We start from the raw sequence: 17,794 nt of genomic DNA on the forward strand, positions 1-17,794 counted from the left end.
ACCCTTAAAGTTAGCATCACCTTTAGTTTGTAGAGAGGGGGGGGGACTCAGACAGGGGGCTCTACTCTATGCTAGGGTTGAGCGACTTTTACTTTTATAGGATCGGGTCGGGTTTCACGAAACCCGACTTTTTCAAAAGTCGGGTCGAGTGAAATCGGCCGATCCTATAAAAAAGTCGTGGGTCGGGGTCGGCCGAAACACGAAACCCAATGCAGTGCATTGGGTTTCCAATGGTTCCCAGGGTCTGAAGGAGAGGAAACTCTCCTTCAGGCCCTGGGATCCATATTTAAGTGTAAAATAAAGAATTAAAATAAAAAATATTGCTATACTCACCCTCTGACGCGCCCTGGTACTAACCGGCGGCCTTCCTTCCTTAGAATCAGCGCGTGAAGGACCTTAGACGTCGCGGCTTGTGATTGGTCGCGCGACCGCCCATGTGACCGCTCACACGACCAATCACAAGCCGCGACGTCACCGAAGGAATTTCAAGCGCTGATTCTTAGGAAGGAAGGCTGCCGGACAGAAGCAGGGTGCGTCCGAGGTGGGTATATTCCTATTAGGTATATACTCACCCTTGGACGCGCCCTGCTTCTTTCCGGCAGCCTTCCTTCCTAATAATCAGCGCTTGAAGGACCTTCGGTGACGTCGCGGCTTGTGATTGGTCGCGTGAGCGGTCACATGGGCGGTCGCGTGACCAATCACAAGCCGCGACATAATCTAAGGTCATTCAAGTGCTGATTCTAAGGAAGGAAGGCTGCCGGTTAGTACCAGAGCACGTCAGAGGGTAAGTATAGCAATATTTTTTATTTTAATTCTTTATTTTACACCTAAATATGGATTCCGATACCGATTTCCGATATTGCAAACATATCGGAACTCGGTATCGGAATTCCGATACCAGATTCAGAAGATCGCCGACCTCATAGCCGACCCCACACAGGGGTCGGGTCGGGTTTCATGAAACCCGACTTTGCCAAAAGTCGTCGACTTCTGAAAATGGCCGACCCGTTTCGCTCAACCCTACTCTATGCTGCTATTCATTTCTAATATGATATAAGGAAATTGTTTTGTTGGAGTAGGTAATATTTGTTAGTACTGTAAAATGACCTTCCCAGTGTGAGGAGGTATTTTTTTGAACAAAAGGAAAATTTCTCATTTATCACTTTTTATTTAATCTAGTAGTTGATAAATTATTCATTATAATAGCATAATACAATTAAACTTCTACTTGTTCTTTAAAACATTTCTGAATGCATGTGCCCCAATCAGCTTTGGGCACCACAGGTTGGCACATACACTACCGTTCAAAAGTTTAGGGTCACCCAGACAATTTTGTGTTTTCCATGAAAACTCATACTTTTATTAATCAAGTGAGTTGCCAAATGAATTGAAAATCTAGTCCAGTCATTGACAAGGCTCGTCAAAGAATGCTCCCTTTGCAACAATTGCAACATTGCAGACCTTTGGCATTCTAGCAGTTAATTTGCTGAGGTTATCTGGAGAAATTTGACCCCATGCTTCCAGAAGCCCCTCCCACAAGTGGGTTTGGCTTGATGGGCACTTTTTGTGCATCATACGGTCAAGCTGCTCCCACAACAGTTCAATGGGGTTGAGATCTGGTAACTGCGTGGCCACTCCATTACAGATAGAATACCAGCTGTCTGCTTCTTCCCTAAATAGATCTTGCATAATTTGCAGGCATGCTTTGGGTCATTGTCCTGTTGTAGGATGAAATTGGCTTCAATCAAGCGCTGTCCACAGGGCATGGCATTGCAAAATGGAGTGATAGCCTTCCCTGTTCAAAATCCCTTTTACCTTGTACAAATCTCCCACTTTACCAGCACCAAAGCAACCCCAGATCATCACATTACATCCACCATGCTTGACAGATGGCACCAGGCACTCTTCCAGCATATTTTCAGTTGTTCTGTGTCTCACAAATGTTCTTCTGTGTGATCCAAACACCTCAAACTTGGATTTGTCTGTTTATAACACTTTTTTCCAATCTTCCTCTGTCTAATGTCTGTGGTCTTTTGCCCATATTAATCTTTTCCTTTTATTAGCCAGTCTCAGATATGGCTTTTTCTTTGCCACTCTGCCCTGAAGGCCTGCATCCCGAAGTCGCCTCTTCACTGTAGACGTTGACACTAGCGTTTTGCCTGTACTATTAAATGAAGCTGCCAGTTGAGGACCTGTGAGGCGTCAATTTCTCAAACTACAGACTCTAATGTACTTGTCTTGTTGCTCAGTTGTGCAGCGGGGCCTCCCACTTTTCTTTCTGCTCTGGTTAGAGCCTGTTTGTGATCTCCACTGAAGGGAGTAGTACACACTGTTGTAGGAAATCTTCAGTTTCTTGGCAGTTTCTCTGATGGAATAGCCTTCATTTCTAAGAACAAGAATAAACTGTCGAGTTTTACATGAAAGTTATTTTTTTCTGGCCATTTTCAGAGTTTAATTTAACCAACAAATGCAATGCTCCAGATTCTCAACTAGCTGAAAGGAAGGTCAGGCTTCTCAGCTTCTCTAATCAGCCAACCTGTTTTCAGCTGTGCTAACATACTTGCACAACGGTTTTCAAGGGTATTCTAACCATCCATTAGCCTTCTAACATAGTCAGCATACACAAAGTACCATAAGAACACTGGAGTGATGGTTGTTGGAAATGGGCCTCTATACACCTAAGGGTACCGTCACACAGTGAAATTTTGATCGCTACGACGGCACGATTCGTGACGTTCGAGCGATATATCCGTGACGTTCGAGCGATATCGCAATGTCTGACACGCTCCTGCGATCAGGGACCCCGCTGAGAATCGTACGTCATAGCAGATCGTTTGAAACTTTCTTTCGTCGTCTAGTGTCCCGCTGTGGCGGCATGATCGCATGGTGTAACATATATCGTGTACGATGTGCGCATAGTAACCAACGGCTTCTACATCGCACATACGTCATGAAATTATCGCTCCAGCGTCGTACATTGCAAAGTGTGACAGCAGTCTACGACGCTGGAGCGATATTGTTACGACGCTGGAGCGTCACAGATCGTACCGTTGTAGCGATCAAAATTTCACTGTGTGACGGTACCCTAAGAAGATATTACATTGCAAACCAGACGTTTGCAGCTAGAATAGTCATTTACCACATGAACAATGTAAATAGTGTATTTATGAATCATTTAATGTTAGCTTCATTGGAAAAAAACTGCTTTTCTTTCAAAAATAAGGACATTTCGAAGTGACCATAAACTTTTGAACGGTAATGTATAATTTTAGGTGTTTCTTAACGAACAATTAAAAGTTAAATTCGATTCCATTGGCAAACCCCAAAATTCTGCCGGTGTTTTTATAACAATAAATTAATCATTTATATTTATTCCATCAGGGCCTTAAATGATGGCAGCCTTTGTTAGGACACATCAAGGGATGTATCTTTCTCTTGGATACATTTACAATGTGCTAAAAATCACACCTTTATTAAGTGCATTCACAATGTCATACACCTGTACCAGCCCATAGAGTTGTGAAGGAATGGTCAATAATTAACTGTTCTTTGTAATGTGAATGTCTTTCTTTTCACTTATCCCCCATTCTACTCCCCTTTGCCTAAATATCAATGGCTCAATGTGATCTATGCTTCTATTTCCTTCTCAAACTCGAAATCTCATGATTGAGGTGACAGGTTGCTGCCTACATCTTGTTATCCATAGCCTTCTTTGACGTCATAGAGCTTCTTACGCAGTATCTTTTCTAGAAGTAATTTTTTTTGTGTGGGACACAGCAACAGTTATACCCTGTAAAGTTTTTTCCTAATCTCTCATCTGTCACCCTATGTATTTAGTCTAATGATATGGACACCTCAAGTGCCAGTTTTGGCATAGTGAGGAACCTATTACAGTACATTGGCTTTTTTCTAGCATTTGTGTCTGCCAGCTTTTTGATTGTGGCCACTTGGACTGATTGTTGGATGCAAAACGCAGATGACTCTCTGGAGGTAAGACATAATAATACTCATTTAAAAATATGAAATAGGAATAATCAACTTGGTTTTTCATAACGGAGAGTAATTCTTTATAAAAGTAATTGCATGACATGCAGTGAATACAACATTCTCTAAATATACGCTGCCATGAAATTACTATAAGTAATAAAGTGCATACAATTTATCTGTGTTTTGGACATTGAAACCCTTTCACTTTTTTTGCATCATGAGTTATGTGGTCTTAAATATAAGAACTAATAAAACTCATATCCTGTCTATCAGTATAATTATTTGCTGTCTGACCCATGAAGACTACTGACATGTCTTTAAAAGTACAGTTTGCATTAGAGTGCATTCTTGGTAAAATGGTTCTTGAAAACATTTCTACACAAAATATGGCATTTTGTGCTGAATTTACTATAGTCAATTAGTGAAAGAAAACTTAATTTTGTTTAAAAAGTTCATTGCAAGGCCAATTTATAAATGGTGAAGGTTTCAGAAATCCTAAAAATGTCTCGTAAAGTAAGAAAATGTTGAAGGTAGATATTGGGATGTCACAAGGAGATATAGAAAAGTTCATTTTCAATGTAACCTACCTAAACCGTATATGATTGATGTAGCGTATGGCAAAACAATTCTCTCTGGGCAATTGCATGTAATTTTGGCTAAGGGAATGTGCACACAGCATCTTTTTCACCCTGATTCCACCTGGAATCCGCTTGAAAAACCACAGTAAAACTGCAACAAAAATGAGCATAATGTGCAGCAGTGCAAAAGTGACATTGCTGTGCACAAATTCAGTCGTTTGCTCCGTCTTTTAACAATTTCCGAGTTCAGAATCCATAAAACAGTTAAATAAGTAAAATAAATAGCATCTTCATTTTTCGGATGTTTCCGCCATGAAGCTGCTTGCTAGTTGCAGATTAAATTATTAAAAAAGGATACCAGTGGAAGAGCCACTGCAAAAGCAACAGCAAAACCACCAGTGAAACGCTTTAAAAAATAGACCACTGACTCTGATGGCATCTTAAAGGAGTTGCATGCACATACCCTTAGGATGGTTTTATATGCAGGTTTGTTTTAATAAAATATACCACTATAGTTTTTTGAGCCAAAGCCAAAAATCCCAATCAAAAGGAATGGAATATATAAAGGATGGATACATCTCCTGCTGACTCCGTTGCTGGTTTTTGCTAGAAAACTTCAATTACTGATGAAGAAATAGTTAGTAGGGTTACATTAATTGTTCTTAGGATGCCCTGCTCAACACTTTTAGAAAATAGACGTTTTTGCATCTTTCTATGCATGTTTTTTTTGTGTGTTTTTGTGGTCAAAACACTGCAGCGAGATATTAGCTGCTAGTTAATAGGAAACTAATTAACAGAGGGTTAGATGAAACATAAGAGACTGCGAAACGGCTGTTACCCAGTCCTACTCCATGTAACTCTCTATCAATATGTGCAAATTTTGGAAATAAAGGAAGTTTTTTATGCAGCTTGGTTAGCGCTGTAAGATCTTCTCTTTTATTAATATTAATAGGAAACTATCAAGCACAACACAAACATTGCATAGTTGTGTTTTTATATGCCTTTGTGTGTTCTTAGAATGTTGGGATTTTTTTTCAAGTACAAAGCAAGCTCTTGGTATGGTATTTCTTTTTGCTATTTTTCCAAAGGAAGAAAAAATATGAAAATAAACATATGTCAATAGTATCTGACAAAAAAACTACAAATAAACTATTCTAAAAACCTACCTTTGAAGGTAGCATTAGGAAGGAAAATTTTTTTCCTAATAAGATAATTTCCCTGAATCTATTTAAAATTAATTATATATGTATGTACTGCTGAAAATAAGATAAATGTCTATGACATTTTTTGAATGCTGTCATTAATGTCTTGAAGCTTGTCAGGATATGGCCGCTTACTAAAGACTATAGGACAAATGGACGTACAGCAGAGACTTTTTCCAGCATGGAGCACCATTTCATGTTGTTTTATTTGTGATTTTCTTGCTGTGTTTTATTAGTGATTTTCTTGCTCGTCGGTTCACCCTCATGAATCATTGTTGCATTTAGTGACTGTAAGCAGAGGAAGAGGAGCAGACTAGATCATATGTAAACCTAAAGGTACCATCACATTTAGCGACGCTGCAGCGATCTAGACAACGATCCCGATCGCTGCAGCGCTCACAGTGCAGAGAACCACAGCGCCGGGGGACAGACGCCGGAATGTAAGTATGTAGTGTTTGGTTTTTGTACGTTTACACTGGTAACCAGGGTAAACATCGGGTTACTAAGCGCGGCCCTGCGCTTAGTAACCCGATGTTTACCCTGGTTACCAGTGAAGACATGACTAAATCGGCGTCACACACGCCGATTCAGCGATGTCTGCGGGAGTCCTGCGACGAAATAAAGTTCTGGACTTTCTGCTCCGACCAACGATGGCACAGCAGGATCCTGATCGCTGCTGCCTGTCAAACTCAACGATATCGCTAGCCAGGACGCTGCAACATTACGGATCGCTAGCGATATCGTTCAGTGTGACGGTACCTTAAGGCAAGACAGTAGATTGCCAAAGGTACATGTAAAACAATCACCCAATCAATCCATTGCTCTACCTGTCTAGCCCCATTATATGGATGGAGATAGTAGACCCAGGGGTGCTGTCACCACAGGGGTTCTCATGTTATGAATTCTGTTGTCGGGCTCCCTCCTGTGGTCATGAATGGTACTTCGGCTGGTTCTGTCCATGGACTTCCGCTGGTGGGTATTTCTGAGTTTCCTTCCACAGGTGACGAGGTTAATTCGTTAGCTGGCTGCTCTATTTAGCTCCACTTGGATCTTTGCTCCATGCCACCTGTCAATGTTCCAGTATTGGTCTAGTTCACTCCTGGATCGTTCTTGTGACCTGTCTTCCCAGCAGAAGTTAAGTTCCTGCTTGTTTTTCTTTGGTTTGCTATTTTTCTGTCCAGCTTGCTATTTTATATTGTTGTCTTGCTTGCTGGAAGCTCTGGGACGCAGAGGGACTGCGAGTCGGTGCGGAGGGTCTTTTTGCGCCCTCTGCGTGGTCTTTTTGTAGGTTTTTGTGCTGACCACAAAGCAACCTTTCCTATCCTCAGTCTGTTCAGTTAGTCGGGCCTCACTTTGCTAAATCTATTTCATCTCTGTGTTTGTATTTTCATCTTTACTCACAGTCATTATATGTGGGGGGCTGCCTTTTCCTTTGGGGAATTTCTCTGAGGCAAGGTAGGCTTTATTTTTCTATCTTCAGGGCTAGCTAGTTCCTTAGGCTGTGCCGAGTTGCATAGGGGGCGTTAGGAGCAATCCACGGCTATTTCTAGTGTGTTTGATAGGTTTAGGGATTGCGGTCAGCAGAGTTCCCACGTCCCAGAGCTCGTCCTTATTATCAGTAACTATCAGGTCATTCCGTGTGCTCTTAACCACCAGGTCCATTATTGTCCTGACCACCAGGTCATAACAGTACAGGTGGCCAAAAGTACTAATGCATCTCAATAGAGGGATAAGAGAAGTTCTGAGACCATTTTTTTTTCTTTGCAGTGTGTTTTGTCTCTCTTTTCCCCTTTACCTCTGGGTGGTTCAGGACACAGGTGTAAACATGGACATTCAAGGTCTGTCCTCTTGGATGGATAATCTCACTACAAGGGTACAAAACATTCAAGATTTTGTGGTTCAGAATCCGATGTCAGAGCCTAGGATTCCAATTCCTGATTTATTTTTTGGTGATAGATCTAAGTTCTTGAATTTCAAAAATAATTGTAAATTGTTTCTTGCCTTGAAACCTCGCTCCTCAGGTGACCCTGTTCAACAAGTAAAGATCATTATTTCTCTGTTACGTGGTGACCCTCAAGACTGGGCATTTTCCCTTGCGCCAGGAGATCCGGCATTGCGTGATGTTGATGCGTTTTTCCTGGCGCTTGGATTGCTTTATGACGAACCTAATTCAGTGGATCGGGCAGAGAAGATCTTGCTGGCTCTGTGTCAGGGTCAGGATGAAGCGGAGATATATTGTCAGAAGTTTAGAAAGTGGTCTGTGCTCACTCAGTGGAATGAATGTGCCCTGGCAGCAATCTTCAGAAAGGGTCTCTCTGAAGCCCTTAAGGATGTCATGGTGGGATTTCCCATGCCTGCTGGTCTGAATGAGTCTATGTCTTTGGCCATTCAGATCGATCAACGCTTGCGTGAGTGTAAAGCTGTGCACCATTTGGCGGTACTATCTGAGCATGGGCCTGAGCCTATGCAATGTGATAGGACTTTGACCAGGGCTGAACGGCAAGAACACAGACGTCGGAATGGTCTATGTTTTTGCTGTGGTGATTCCACTCATGCTATCTCCGATTGTCCTAAGCGCATTAAGCGGTTCGCTAGGTCTGCCACCATTGGTACGGTTCAGTCTAAATTTCTATTGTCCGTTACTCTGATTTGTTCTTTGTCATCCTATTCTGTTATGGCATTTGTGGATTCAGGCGCTGCCCTGAATTTGATGGACTTGGAGTATGCTAGGCGCTGTGTTTTTTTCTTGGAGCCCTTGCAGTATCCTATTCCATTGAGAGGAATTGATGCTACGCCTTTGGCCAAGAATAAGCCTCAGTACTGGACCCAATTGACCATGTGCATGGCTCCTGCACATCAGGAGGATATCCGCTTTCTGGTGTTGCATAATCTGCATGATGTGGTCGTTTTGGGGTTGCCATGGCTACAGGTTCATAATCCAGTATTGGACTGGAAATCTATGTCTGTGTCCAGCTGGGGTTGCCAGGGGGTACATGGTGATGTTCCATTTTTGTCTATTTCGTCTTCCACTCCTTCTGAAGTTCCAGAGTTTTTGTCGGATTACCGGGATGTATTTGATTAGCCCAAAGCCAGTGCCCTACCTCCTCATAGGGATTGCGATTGTGCAATTAATTTGATTCCTGGTAGTAAGTTTCCTAAGGGCCGATTGTTCAATTTATCTGTGCCAGAACACGCCGCTATGCGGAGTTATATAAAGGAATCCTTGGAGAAAGGCCATATTCGCCCGTCGTCATCACCGTTAGGAGCAGGGTTCTTTTTTGTGGCCAAGAAGGATGGTTCTTTGAGACCTTGTATTGATTACCGCCTTCTTAATAAAATTACAGTCAAATTTCAGTATCCTTTGCCGTTGCTGTCTGATTTGTTTGCTCGTATTAAAGGGGCTAGTTGGTTCACCAAGATAGATCTTCGAGGGGCGTATAATCTTGTGCGTATTAAACAAGGCGATGAATGGAAAACAGCATTTAATACGCCCGAGGGCCATTTTGAGTACCTGGTTATGCCATTCGGGCTTTCCAATGCTCCATCAGTATTTCAGTCCTTTATGCATGACATCTTCCGAGAGTACCTTGATAAATTCCTGATTGTGTATTTGGATGATATTTTGGTCTTTTCGGATGATTGGGAGTCTCATGTGAAGCAGGTCAGAATGGTGTTCCAGCTCCTTCGTGCGAATTCCTTGTTTGTGAAGGGGTCAAAGTGTCTCTTTGGAGATCAGGTTTCATTTTTGGGGTTCATTTTTTCCCCTTCTACTATCGAGATGGACCCTGTTAAAGTCCAGGCCATTTACGATTGGACTCACCCGACATCTGTAAAGAGCCTGCAAAAGTTCCTGGGCTTTGCTAATTTTTAACGGCGCTTCATCGCTAATTTTTCTAGTGTTGCTAAACCGTTGACTGATTTGACCAAGAAGGGTGATGATGTGGTCAATTGGTCTTCTGCAGCTGTAGAGGCTTTTCAGGAGTTGAAGCGTCGTTTTTCTTCTGCCCCTGTGTTGTGCCAGCCAGATGTTTCGCTCCCGTTTCTGCTTCTGAGATTGGAGCAGGGGCTGTTTTGTCGCAAAGAAGTTCTGATGGCTCGGTGATGAAGCCATGTGCTTTCTTTTCTAGAAAGTTTTTGCCTGCTGAGCGTAATTATGATGTTGGTAATCGAGAGTTGTTGGCCATGTAGTGGGCATTCGAGGAGTGGCGTCATTGGCTTGAAGGAGCCAAGCATCGCGTGGTGGTCTTGACAGATCACAAGAATTTGACTTATCTTGAGTCTGCCAAACGGTTGAATCCGAGACAGGCTCGATGGTTGTTATTTTTCTCCCGTTTTGATTTTGTGGTTTCGTACCTTTCGGGCTCTAAGAATGTGAAGGCTGATGCCCTGTCAAGGAGTTTTGTGCCTGACTCTCCGGGTGTTCCTGAGCCGGCGGGTATTCTCAAAGAGGGGGTATTTTGTCTGCCATCTCCCCTGATTTGCGGCGGGTGCTGCAAAAATTTCAGGCTGATAGACCTGACCGTTGCCCAGCGGAGAAACTGTTTGTCCCTGATAGATGGACTAGTAGAGTTATCTCTGAGATTCATTGTTCAGTGTTGGCTGGGCATCCTGGAATCTTTGGTACCAGAGATTTGGTGGCTAGATCCTTTTGGTGGCCGTCTTTGTCACGGGATGTGCGTTCTTTTGTGCAGTCCTGTGGGACTTGTGCTCGGGCTAAGCCCTGCTGTTCTCGTGCCAGTGGGTTGCTTTTGCCCTTGCCGGTCCCGAAGAGGCCCATGACACATATATTTCTATGGATTTTATTTCGGATCTCCCTGTCTCTCAAACGATGTCAGTCATTTGGGTGGTTTGTGATCGCTTTTCTAAGATGGTCCATTTGGTACCTTTGTCTAAATTGCCTTCCTCCTCTGATTTGGTGCCATTATTTTTCCAGCATGTGGTTCGTTTACATGGTATCCCGGAGAACATCGTTTCTGACAGATGTTCCCAGTTTGTTTCGAGGTTTTGGCGATCCTTTTGTGCTAGGATGGGCATTGATTTGTCTTTTTCCTCGGCTTTCCATCCTCAGACAAATGACCAAACCGAACGAACTAATCAAACTTTGGAAACATATCTGAGATGCTTTGTTTCTGCTGATCAGGATGATTGGGTGTCCTTTTTGCCGTTGGCTGAGTTCGCCCTTAATAATCGGGCCAGCTCGGCTACTTTGGTTTCGCCGTTTTTCTGCAATTCTGGTTTCCATCCTCGTTTCTCTTCAGGGCAGGTTGAGTCTTCGGACTGTCCTGGTGTAGATACTGTGGTGGATAGGTTGCAGCAGATTTGGACTCATGTGGTGGACAATTTGACATTGTCCCAGAAGAAGGCTCAACGTTTCGCTAACCGCCGGCGCTGTGTGGGTCCCCGACTTTGTGTTGGGGATTTGGTTTTGTTGTCGTCTCATTATGTTCCTATGAAGGTTTCCTCTCCTAAGTTTAAGCCTCGTTTCATTGGTCCGTATAAGATTTCTGAGGTTATCAATCTTGTGTCATTTTGTTTGGCCCTTCCTGCTTCTTTTGCCATCCATATTGTGTTCCATAGGTCGTTTTTGCGGAGATACGTGGCGCCTGTGGTTCCATCCGTTGATCCTCCTGCCCCGGTGTTGGTTGAGGGGGAGTTGGAGTATGTGGTGGAGAAGGTTTTGGATTCTCGTATTTCGAGACGGAAACTCCAGTACCTGGTCAAGTGGAAGGGTTATGGTCAGGAAGATAATTCCTGGGTTTTTGCCTCTGATGATCATGCTGCCGATCTGGTTCGTGCTTTTCATTTGGCTCATCCTGGTCGGCTTGGGGGCTCTGGTGAGGGTTCGGTGACCCCTCCTCAAGGGGGGGGGGTACTGTTGTGAATTCTGTTGTCGGGCTCCCTCCTGTGGTCATGAATGGTACTTCGGCTGGTTCTGTCCATGGACTTCCGCTGGTGGGTGTTTCTGAGTTTCCTTCCACAGGTGACGAGGTTAATTCGTTAGCTGGCTGCTCTATGTAGCTCCACTTGGATCTTTGCTCCATGCCACCTGTCAATGTTCCAGTATTGGTCTAGTTCACTCCTGGATCGTTCTTGTGACCTGTCTTCCCAGCAGAAGTTAAGTTCCTGCTTGTTTTTCTTTGGTTTGCTATTTTTCTGTCCAGCTTGCTATTTTTTATTGTTGTCTTGCTTGCTGGAAGCTTTGGGACGCAGAGGGAGCGCCTCCGCACCGTGAGTCGGTGCGGAGGGTCTTTTTACGCCCTCCGCGTGGTCTTTTTGTAGGTTTTTGTTCTGACCGCAAAGCAACCTTTCCTATCCTCAGTCTGTTCAGTTAGTCGGGCCTCACTTTGCTAAATCTATTTCATCTCTGTGTTTGTATTTTCATCTTTACTCACAGTCATTATATGTGAGGGGCTGCCTTTTTCTTTGGGGAATTTCTCTGAGGCAAGGTAGGCTTTATTTTTCTATCTTCAGGGCTAGCTAGTTCCTTAGGCTGTGCCGAGTTGCATAGGGAGCGTTAGGAGCAATCCACGGCTATTTCTAGTGTGCGTGATAGGATTAGGGATTGCGGTCAGTAGAGTTCCCACGTCCCAGAGCTCGTCCTTATTATCAGTAACTATCAGGTCATTCCGTGTGCTCTAAACCACCAGGTCCATTATTGTCCTGACCACCAGGTCATAACAGTCTCACATGCAAGCCAGGTGATGGAATATGCTTTGTTGTGTGAGCTAAAGAAAATTGTTTAAGAGGAAGGGAAATAAGAGACACAGGGTTGAATCAGGCAGTTGTTGTAGGGACTTTGAAGGGAGAGGATTGAAGCTGGAATGGATGGATGATCTATGGAGATTTTGAGATTGATTGTTGGCTGGAAGGGTATCGATGAGCTACAGTCGTGATATCCATCGTCTGGAGGAACATTGCCTTTGACTGCACTCTGTACCAGCTGTAGATACCAAAAGCTGTTGGCAAACCAAAAATTGGGAAACAGTGGATATCGCCTGGTAAGGGGCCAGTGGAACTGCCGATCTCTACCGATCTCAGATTGGGAACTTGTGCACTGAGGACATTGTATTTTGGCCATCTACCTGGATTTGTTGTGCAACCATGGATGCATGGAATAAAAATAGTTGCGTCGTTAACCTGCCTTGGTGAATTTTATAACCCACAACCTCAGATCTTCACAAAGGGGTTGTCTGGAACTAACATATTAATGATCTTTGAATAGGGTAAGTTATAAATATCAGGTCGGTCCTGGATAGATACCTTGCACCTCCATTGATCTACTGTTATCTGTTGCAGTGGCATCTGGATGGAAACAGTGCACTAATAAGGAATATCGTGAATATTTACATTTTAGTTTAGTTGCCGCTCTCAGACCCTGCACCTTATCTCTCATTCACTTTAATTACAGACAAGGTGCAGCACGTCAGACAATGTAGGGAGCAGCTCTATTCTGGCTTTATACATTGTTTTCATTCAGCCACTACAGGAAGATATAAGAGCTGTTTAATTTGGGGTGCTGATTCTGGACAACCACTTTAATATGGCCTCTTTCGGTAGGGTGTTCCGATGTTTAGGTACTGTTCAAGTGAAGAACAGTTTCTTATATTAACAGCAGGACTTTTTCTTCTCCATACATAATTTGTGTGCTCCACTCCAATGCACACAAGCTTGGACTAGCCCACAGGAGAACAGGAGAATCCTCCGGTGGGCCCCTAAGCAACATTGGGCCACCACCATCTTATATGAGCAGTACTTGACACTATATACTTGAATCACTATGTATAGACAAAGGCGACATCTTATTCATTTAACAATCTATCCAGTTCATTGTTATATACATTTGTGATTGAGGATAATGTCACATTTGCACACAGATGAAATGTGGGGGTCCTGGAGTTGGTTACTGGTGGGCCCGTGGCACCCCAGTCCAACACTAATTGCATAGTTCTTTAATATGGAAAGTCATGCATTTATAGACATGACATTTTGATGCAAATTTTCTGAACGTCTCAGTATTTATGCATATGAGGCAAGTATTTGCATTGGCTTTAAAGCTTACAGCAACAAATAAAAGCACAGTATGCTAGCTTAGTAGAATTTTATCATAAATATAGCTATTTTATGTTAGTGTTACTGAACGGTTAAACAGAAAAGCAACATGGGTACGTTGTAAGCTAAATAAAATCAGAATGTCACTCTCCTCCGGTCTTCATTTATTTATCTATCTATCCATAATGTACAACAATGCTTTCAAAGGATATGATAATAATCAAAGAATGCTGAACTCTTGTTTTTTCAGTGAAACTCAGCTCCATAATCCAGAGAAAATAAGAGATCACATTTCAAAACAATGTTATATCCTGATGCAGGTCTTATCTACTTAATCTAAAAGGTTTTGCGGCTGTTGTTACAATATGGAACAAACCAGGAGTTTCTCTGAAAATGCAGCATATTATTAGATTCACATTTTTAAGGCTTGTCTTTTTCATTATAACCCCAAAATAATGTTCCCAAATATTTTGGTAAATCCTTTCTCTTGGATCACTTTTTTCCTAATAAAAATTACATATCGCTTTTGTTTAAAGGTTTTAGAAAGTCAAGAAAAATTAAATGAAAGAGGGAAATGGATATGAAGTAACTGCTTTGATGACCGTTTAAAGTTACTTTAAAAATGAACTTTCGGTGAAATTGCTCATTTCACTTACAGGAAAATGTCATAGGACTCAAAAACACTCCAAATACCATGGTTTATAAAGTGCTGTAGAAATGGTACAAGTGATGGAATCATCGATCCAAGTGTCTCCATATCACTCTATATACAGAATACTTTAATGCTTGACATGTGGAGCTTCTCAGTTTCATTGTAAGGTGTATGGGTAACCCATCTGTGCAATATTTGTCATAAATCCTCATCTTCAATAATGTTTGGGCAAATATTGTGGCAATACTTAGACAGCACTATTTCCATATCCATTTCACAACATAAAATCCGTAGGGGGTTCTGTGGGTTGGGACACCCACCATAATTCTCCCTGTGGGGGTCTGTATGAAATTTCTGTAAATAACACAGAACATTTGCTTGGTACTTGATTTAAATAATTTGTTTGGAAAAGCAATTCCTTCTATTGCTACCTTGCAGTTAAGGACCTGGGCCACATGCAGAACTTTGGCTATTCTGGTGAGTCTCGTGGACCGGGGCAGCCAAGGATACTCACACACTCAGCCACCTGGAGTCTCAGTTTCACTGGATTCTGCATCTTCAGGAAAGAAATGATGGGACAAGGAGCAATCAGCTCCAGCTGAAACAATTGAGCCCGTCTGTCTAAGAGGGCTTCGGGCATGATGACATCACTATATCAAGCCACCTATGCCTCAGAAGACAGAGCAGACCGGAATAGCGGGGGAACGGGGTTAAGTGAGTATTTTTATTATTTTTTATTGACAGTAAATTGTGGCAAAATGTGGGGACATAATACTGTGAAATAGGGCTGTGTAGAGACATAATACTGTGCAAGAGGGCTGTGTTGAAAAATAATACTGTGCAAGAAGAACGTACGGGTGCATAGTACTGTGAAAGAGGCTATGTGGGGAAATATCATACTGTGCAAGGGGGCTATGTGGGAAAATATATTGTACAATGGGGTTTTACAGGAACATTATTCCGCATGGGAGCTGTCTAGGGACATAATACTATTTAAAGGGGCTGTGTGAGGGTATATGATACTGTTTGAGGGGACACTATGCTGTGAAGGAGGACTGTGTAGGGTTGTCATTCTGTGTAACAAGGCTGTGTGTGGGCATCCTACTGCTTTGGGTGCTCTGTGGCGACATACTGTGTGAGAGGACATAATACTGTTTAAGGGGCTGTTTGGGGACATCATACTGTGTGGGGGGACTGTGGGGACATCATATTGTGAATAACAGGAGCAGTATGATTTAGATTGGCCGCTACAGGTAAGAATACGTGATACAATAAACCCTATCGCTGTATGCATCAGCAGCAGCTGTGAGTCAGTAGACTTAATTCTGCTCATTAGTGATAAAAATTAATATAAAACTATAATAATGAGCTGAATTAAGATCCCTACAGTAAGAGTTCCATCATATCAGCAAAGCGTATGAAATCGTTAAAAGTGGAGATGCGTTTGTGTATGAAAGATCTCAGAATAATCTCAGGATAATTTTGTGTAATGTCATCATTCTTCTTAAAGGGGATGTTCAGGATTTTAAAAACATGGCCGCTTTCTTTCTAAAACAGTATCACATCTGTTCGTAGGCTATGTATAGTATTGCAGCTCAGTCTCATTCACTTCAATGGCACTATGCTTCAGTACCAGACACAACTCCTGGACAGATGTGGTGTGATTCTGGAAAAAAAGCAGTCATATTTTTCCAATCCCATTTTATCTTTAATGTCCTACATTATTTCTTAAAGCTTCATCAAAATCATTCTAGAGTGATCTCAAATAAATTAAAGATTGTTTATAGTGATGAGACAACGTGCTTGGATAAGATGTTATCCGAGCATGCTCGTGTACTAACCGAGTATCTTTTGCATGCTCAAAAATTATATTCAAGTCCCCGCGGTTAACAAACAGGCGATCCTTGTGTGTGTTGCGGCTGTGCACACGTAGAATATTTTAACCCCTACTTTTTAATAATGTGTTTGTGTTTTTTTAACCCTTTACTACTATTGGATTAATAATGGATAGGTATCATAATCGACGCCTCTCCATTATTAATTTGGCTTAATGTCACCTTACAATAGCAAGGTGGCATTAACCCTTCATTGCCCCATATCCCACCGCTACACGGGAATGGGAAGACAGTGACCAAGTGCCAGAATAGGCGCATCTTCCAGATGTGCCTTTTTTGGGGTGGCTGAGGGCAGATGTTTTTAGCCGGGGGGGGGGGGGAAGGGGCAATAACCATGGACCCTCTCCAGGCTATTAATATCTGCCCTCAGTCACTGGCTTTACTACTCTGGCGGAGAAAATTGCGCGGGAGCGCACACCAATTTTTTTCGCCATTTAACCCTTTAATTTAATAGCTAGACCGGCCAAATTTTGCATATACACACTACTAACATTAGTAGGGTGGAATATGCCAAAAAAATGGTGATATGAGATGGTTTACTGTATGTAAACCATGTCTCATATCATGTCGGGTTTAGGAAGAAGATAGCAAAAGCCGGCAATTGAATTACCGGCTTTAAAGCTATCTAGCGCTGTATGAAATAATAATATATATACATATATGTGTCTCAATGACATATATATATATATATATATATATATATATATATATATATATATATAAACAAAGAAAAAGAAAAAAAAACAACCAGCACTCCCAATGTGAACACATGCAAGCTGCAAGCTGTATCATATAGATATAAAGAAACACAGCAGCACATGTATATGAATCTAGGCCATGTGAAAACACAGACAAATATTCGATATGAATCATACTACTCAAATATTTTTTCATAAAAAATTTTTCAAAATTTTTTTTTTAACCCCTTTCTGCCATTAGACGTACTATTGCGTCCATGTGGGGTGGGCTTTACTTCCCAAGGACGCAATAGTACGTCATATGCGATCGGCAGCGCTCACGGGGGGAGCGCCGCCGATCGCGGCCGGGTGTCAACTGTTTATCGCAGCTGACATCCGGCACTATGTGCCAGGAGCGGTCACGGACCGCCCCCGGCACATTAACCCCCGGCACACCGCGATCAAAGATGATCGCGATGTGCCGGCGGTACAGGGAAGCACCGCGCAGGGAGGGGGCTCCCTGCGGGCTTCCCTGAGCCCCCCGCAGCAACGCGATGTGATCGCGTTGCTGCGAGGGTCTCACCTCCCTCCCTGCTCCCTCCAGCCCCGGATCCAAGATGGCCACGGATCCGGGTCCTGCAGGGAGGGAGGTGGCTTCACAGAGCCTGCTCAGAGCAGGCACTGTGAAGGCTGCAGCGCTGCATGTCAGATCAGTGATCTGACAGAGTGCTGTGCAAACTGTCAGATCACTGAT

At 42.8% G+C, this 17,794-nt stretch overlaps 1 protein-coding gene across 1 annotated transcript in view; it reads left to right on the top strand.

Annotated features, from left to right (window-relative positions):
• Nucleotides 1-3,846: 3,846 nt before the first annotated feature.
• Nucleotides 3,847-17,794, top strand: part of CLDN16 (claudin 16) — a 179,061-nt gene continuing 165,113 nt past the window's right edge. Inside the window, exon 1 of the mRNA XM_069768042.1 lies at nt 3,847-3,990. Within this exon, the coding sequence (XP_069624143.1) occupies nt 3,847-3,990 (144 nt within the window). The remainder of the gene's footprint in view (nt 3,991-17,794) is intronic.

Source organism: Ranitomeya imitator, chromosome 5, assembly GCF_032444005.1.
Source record: "Ranitomeya imitator isolate aRanImi1 chromosome 5, aRanImi1.pri, whole genome shotgun sequence".
In the NCBI taxonomy this organism is placed as follows: domain Eukaryota; kingdom Metazoa; phylum Chordata; class Amphibia; order Anura; family Dendrobatidae; genus Ranitomeya; species Ranitomeya imitator.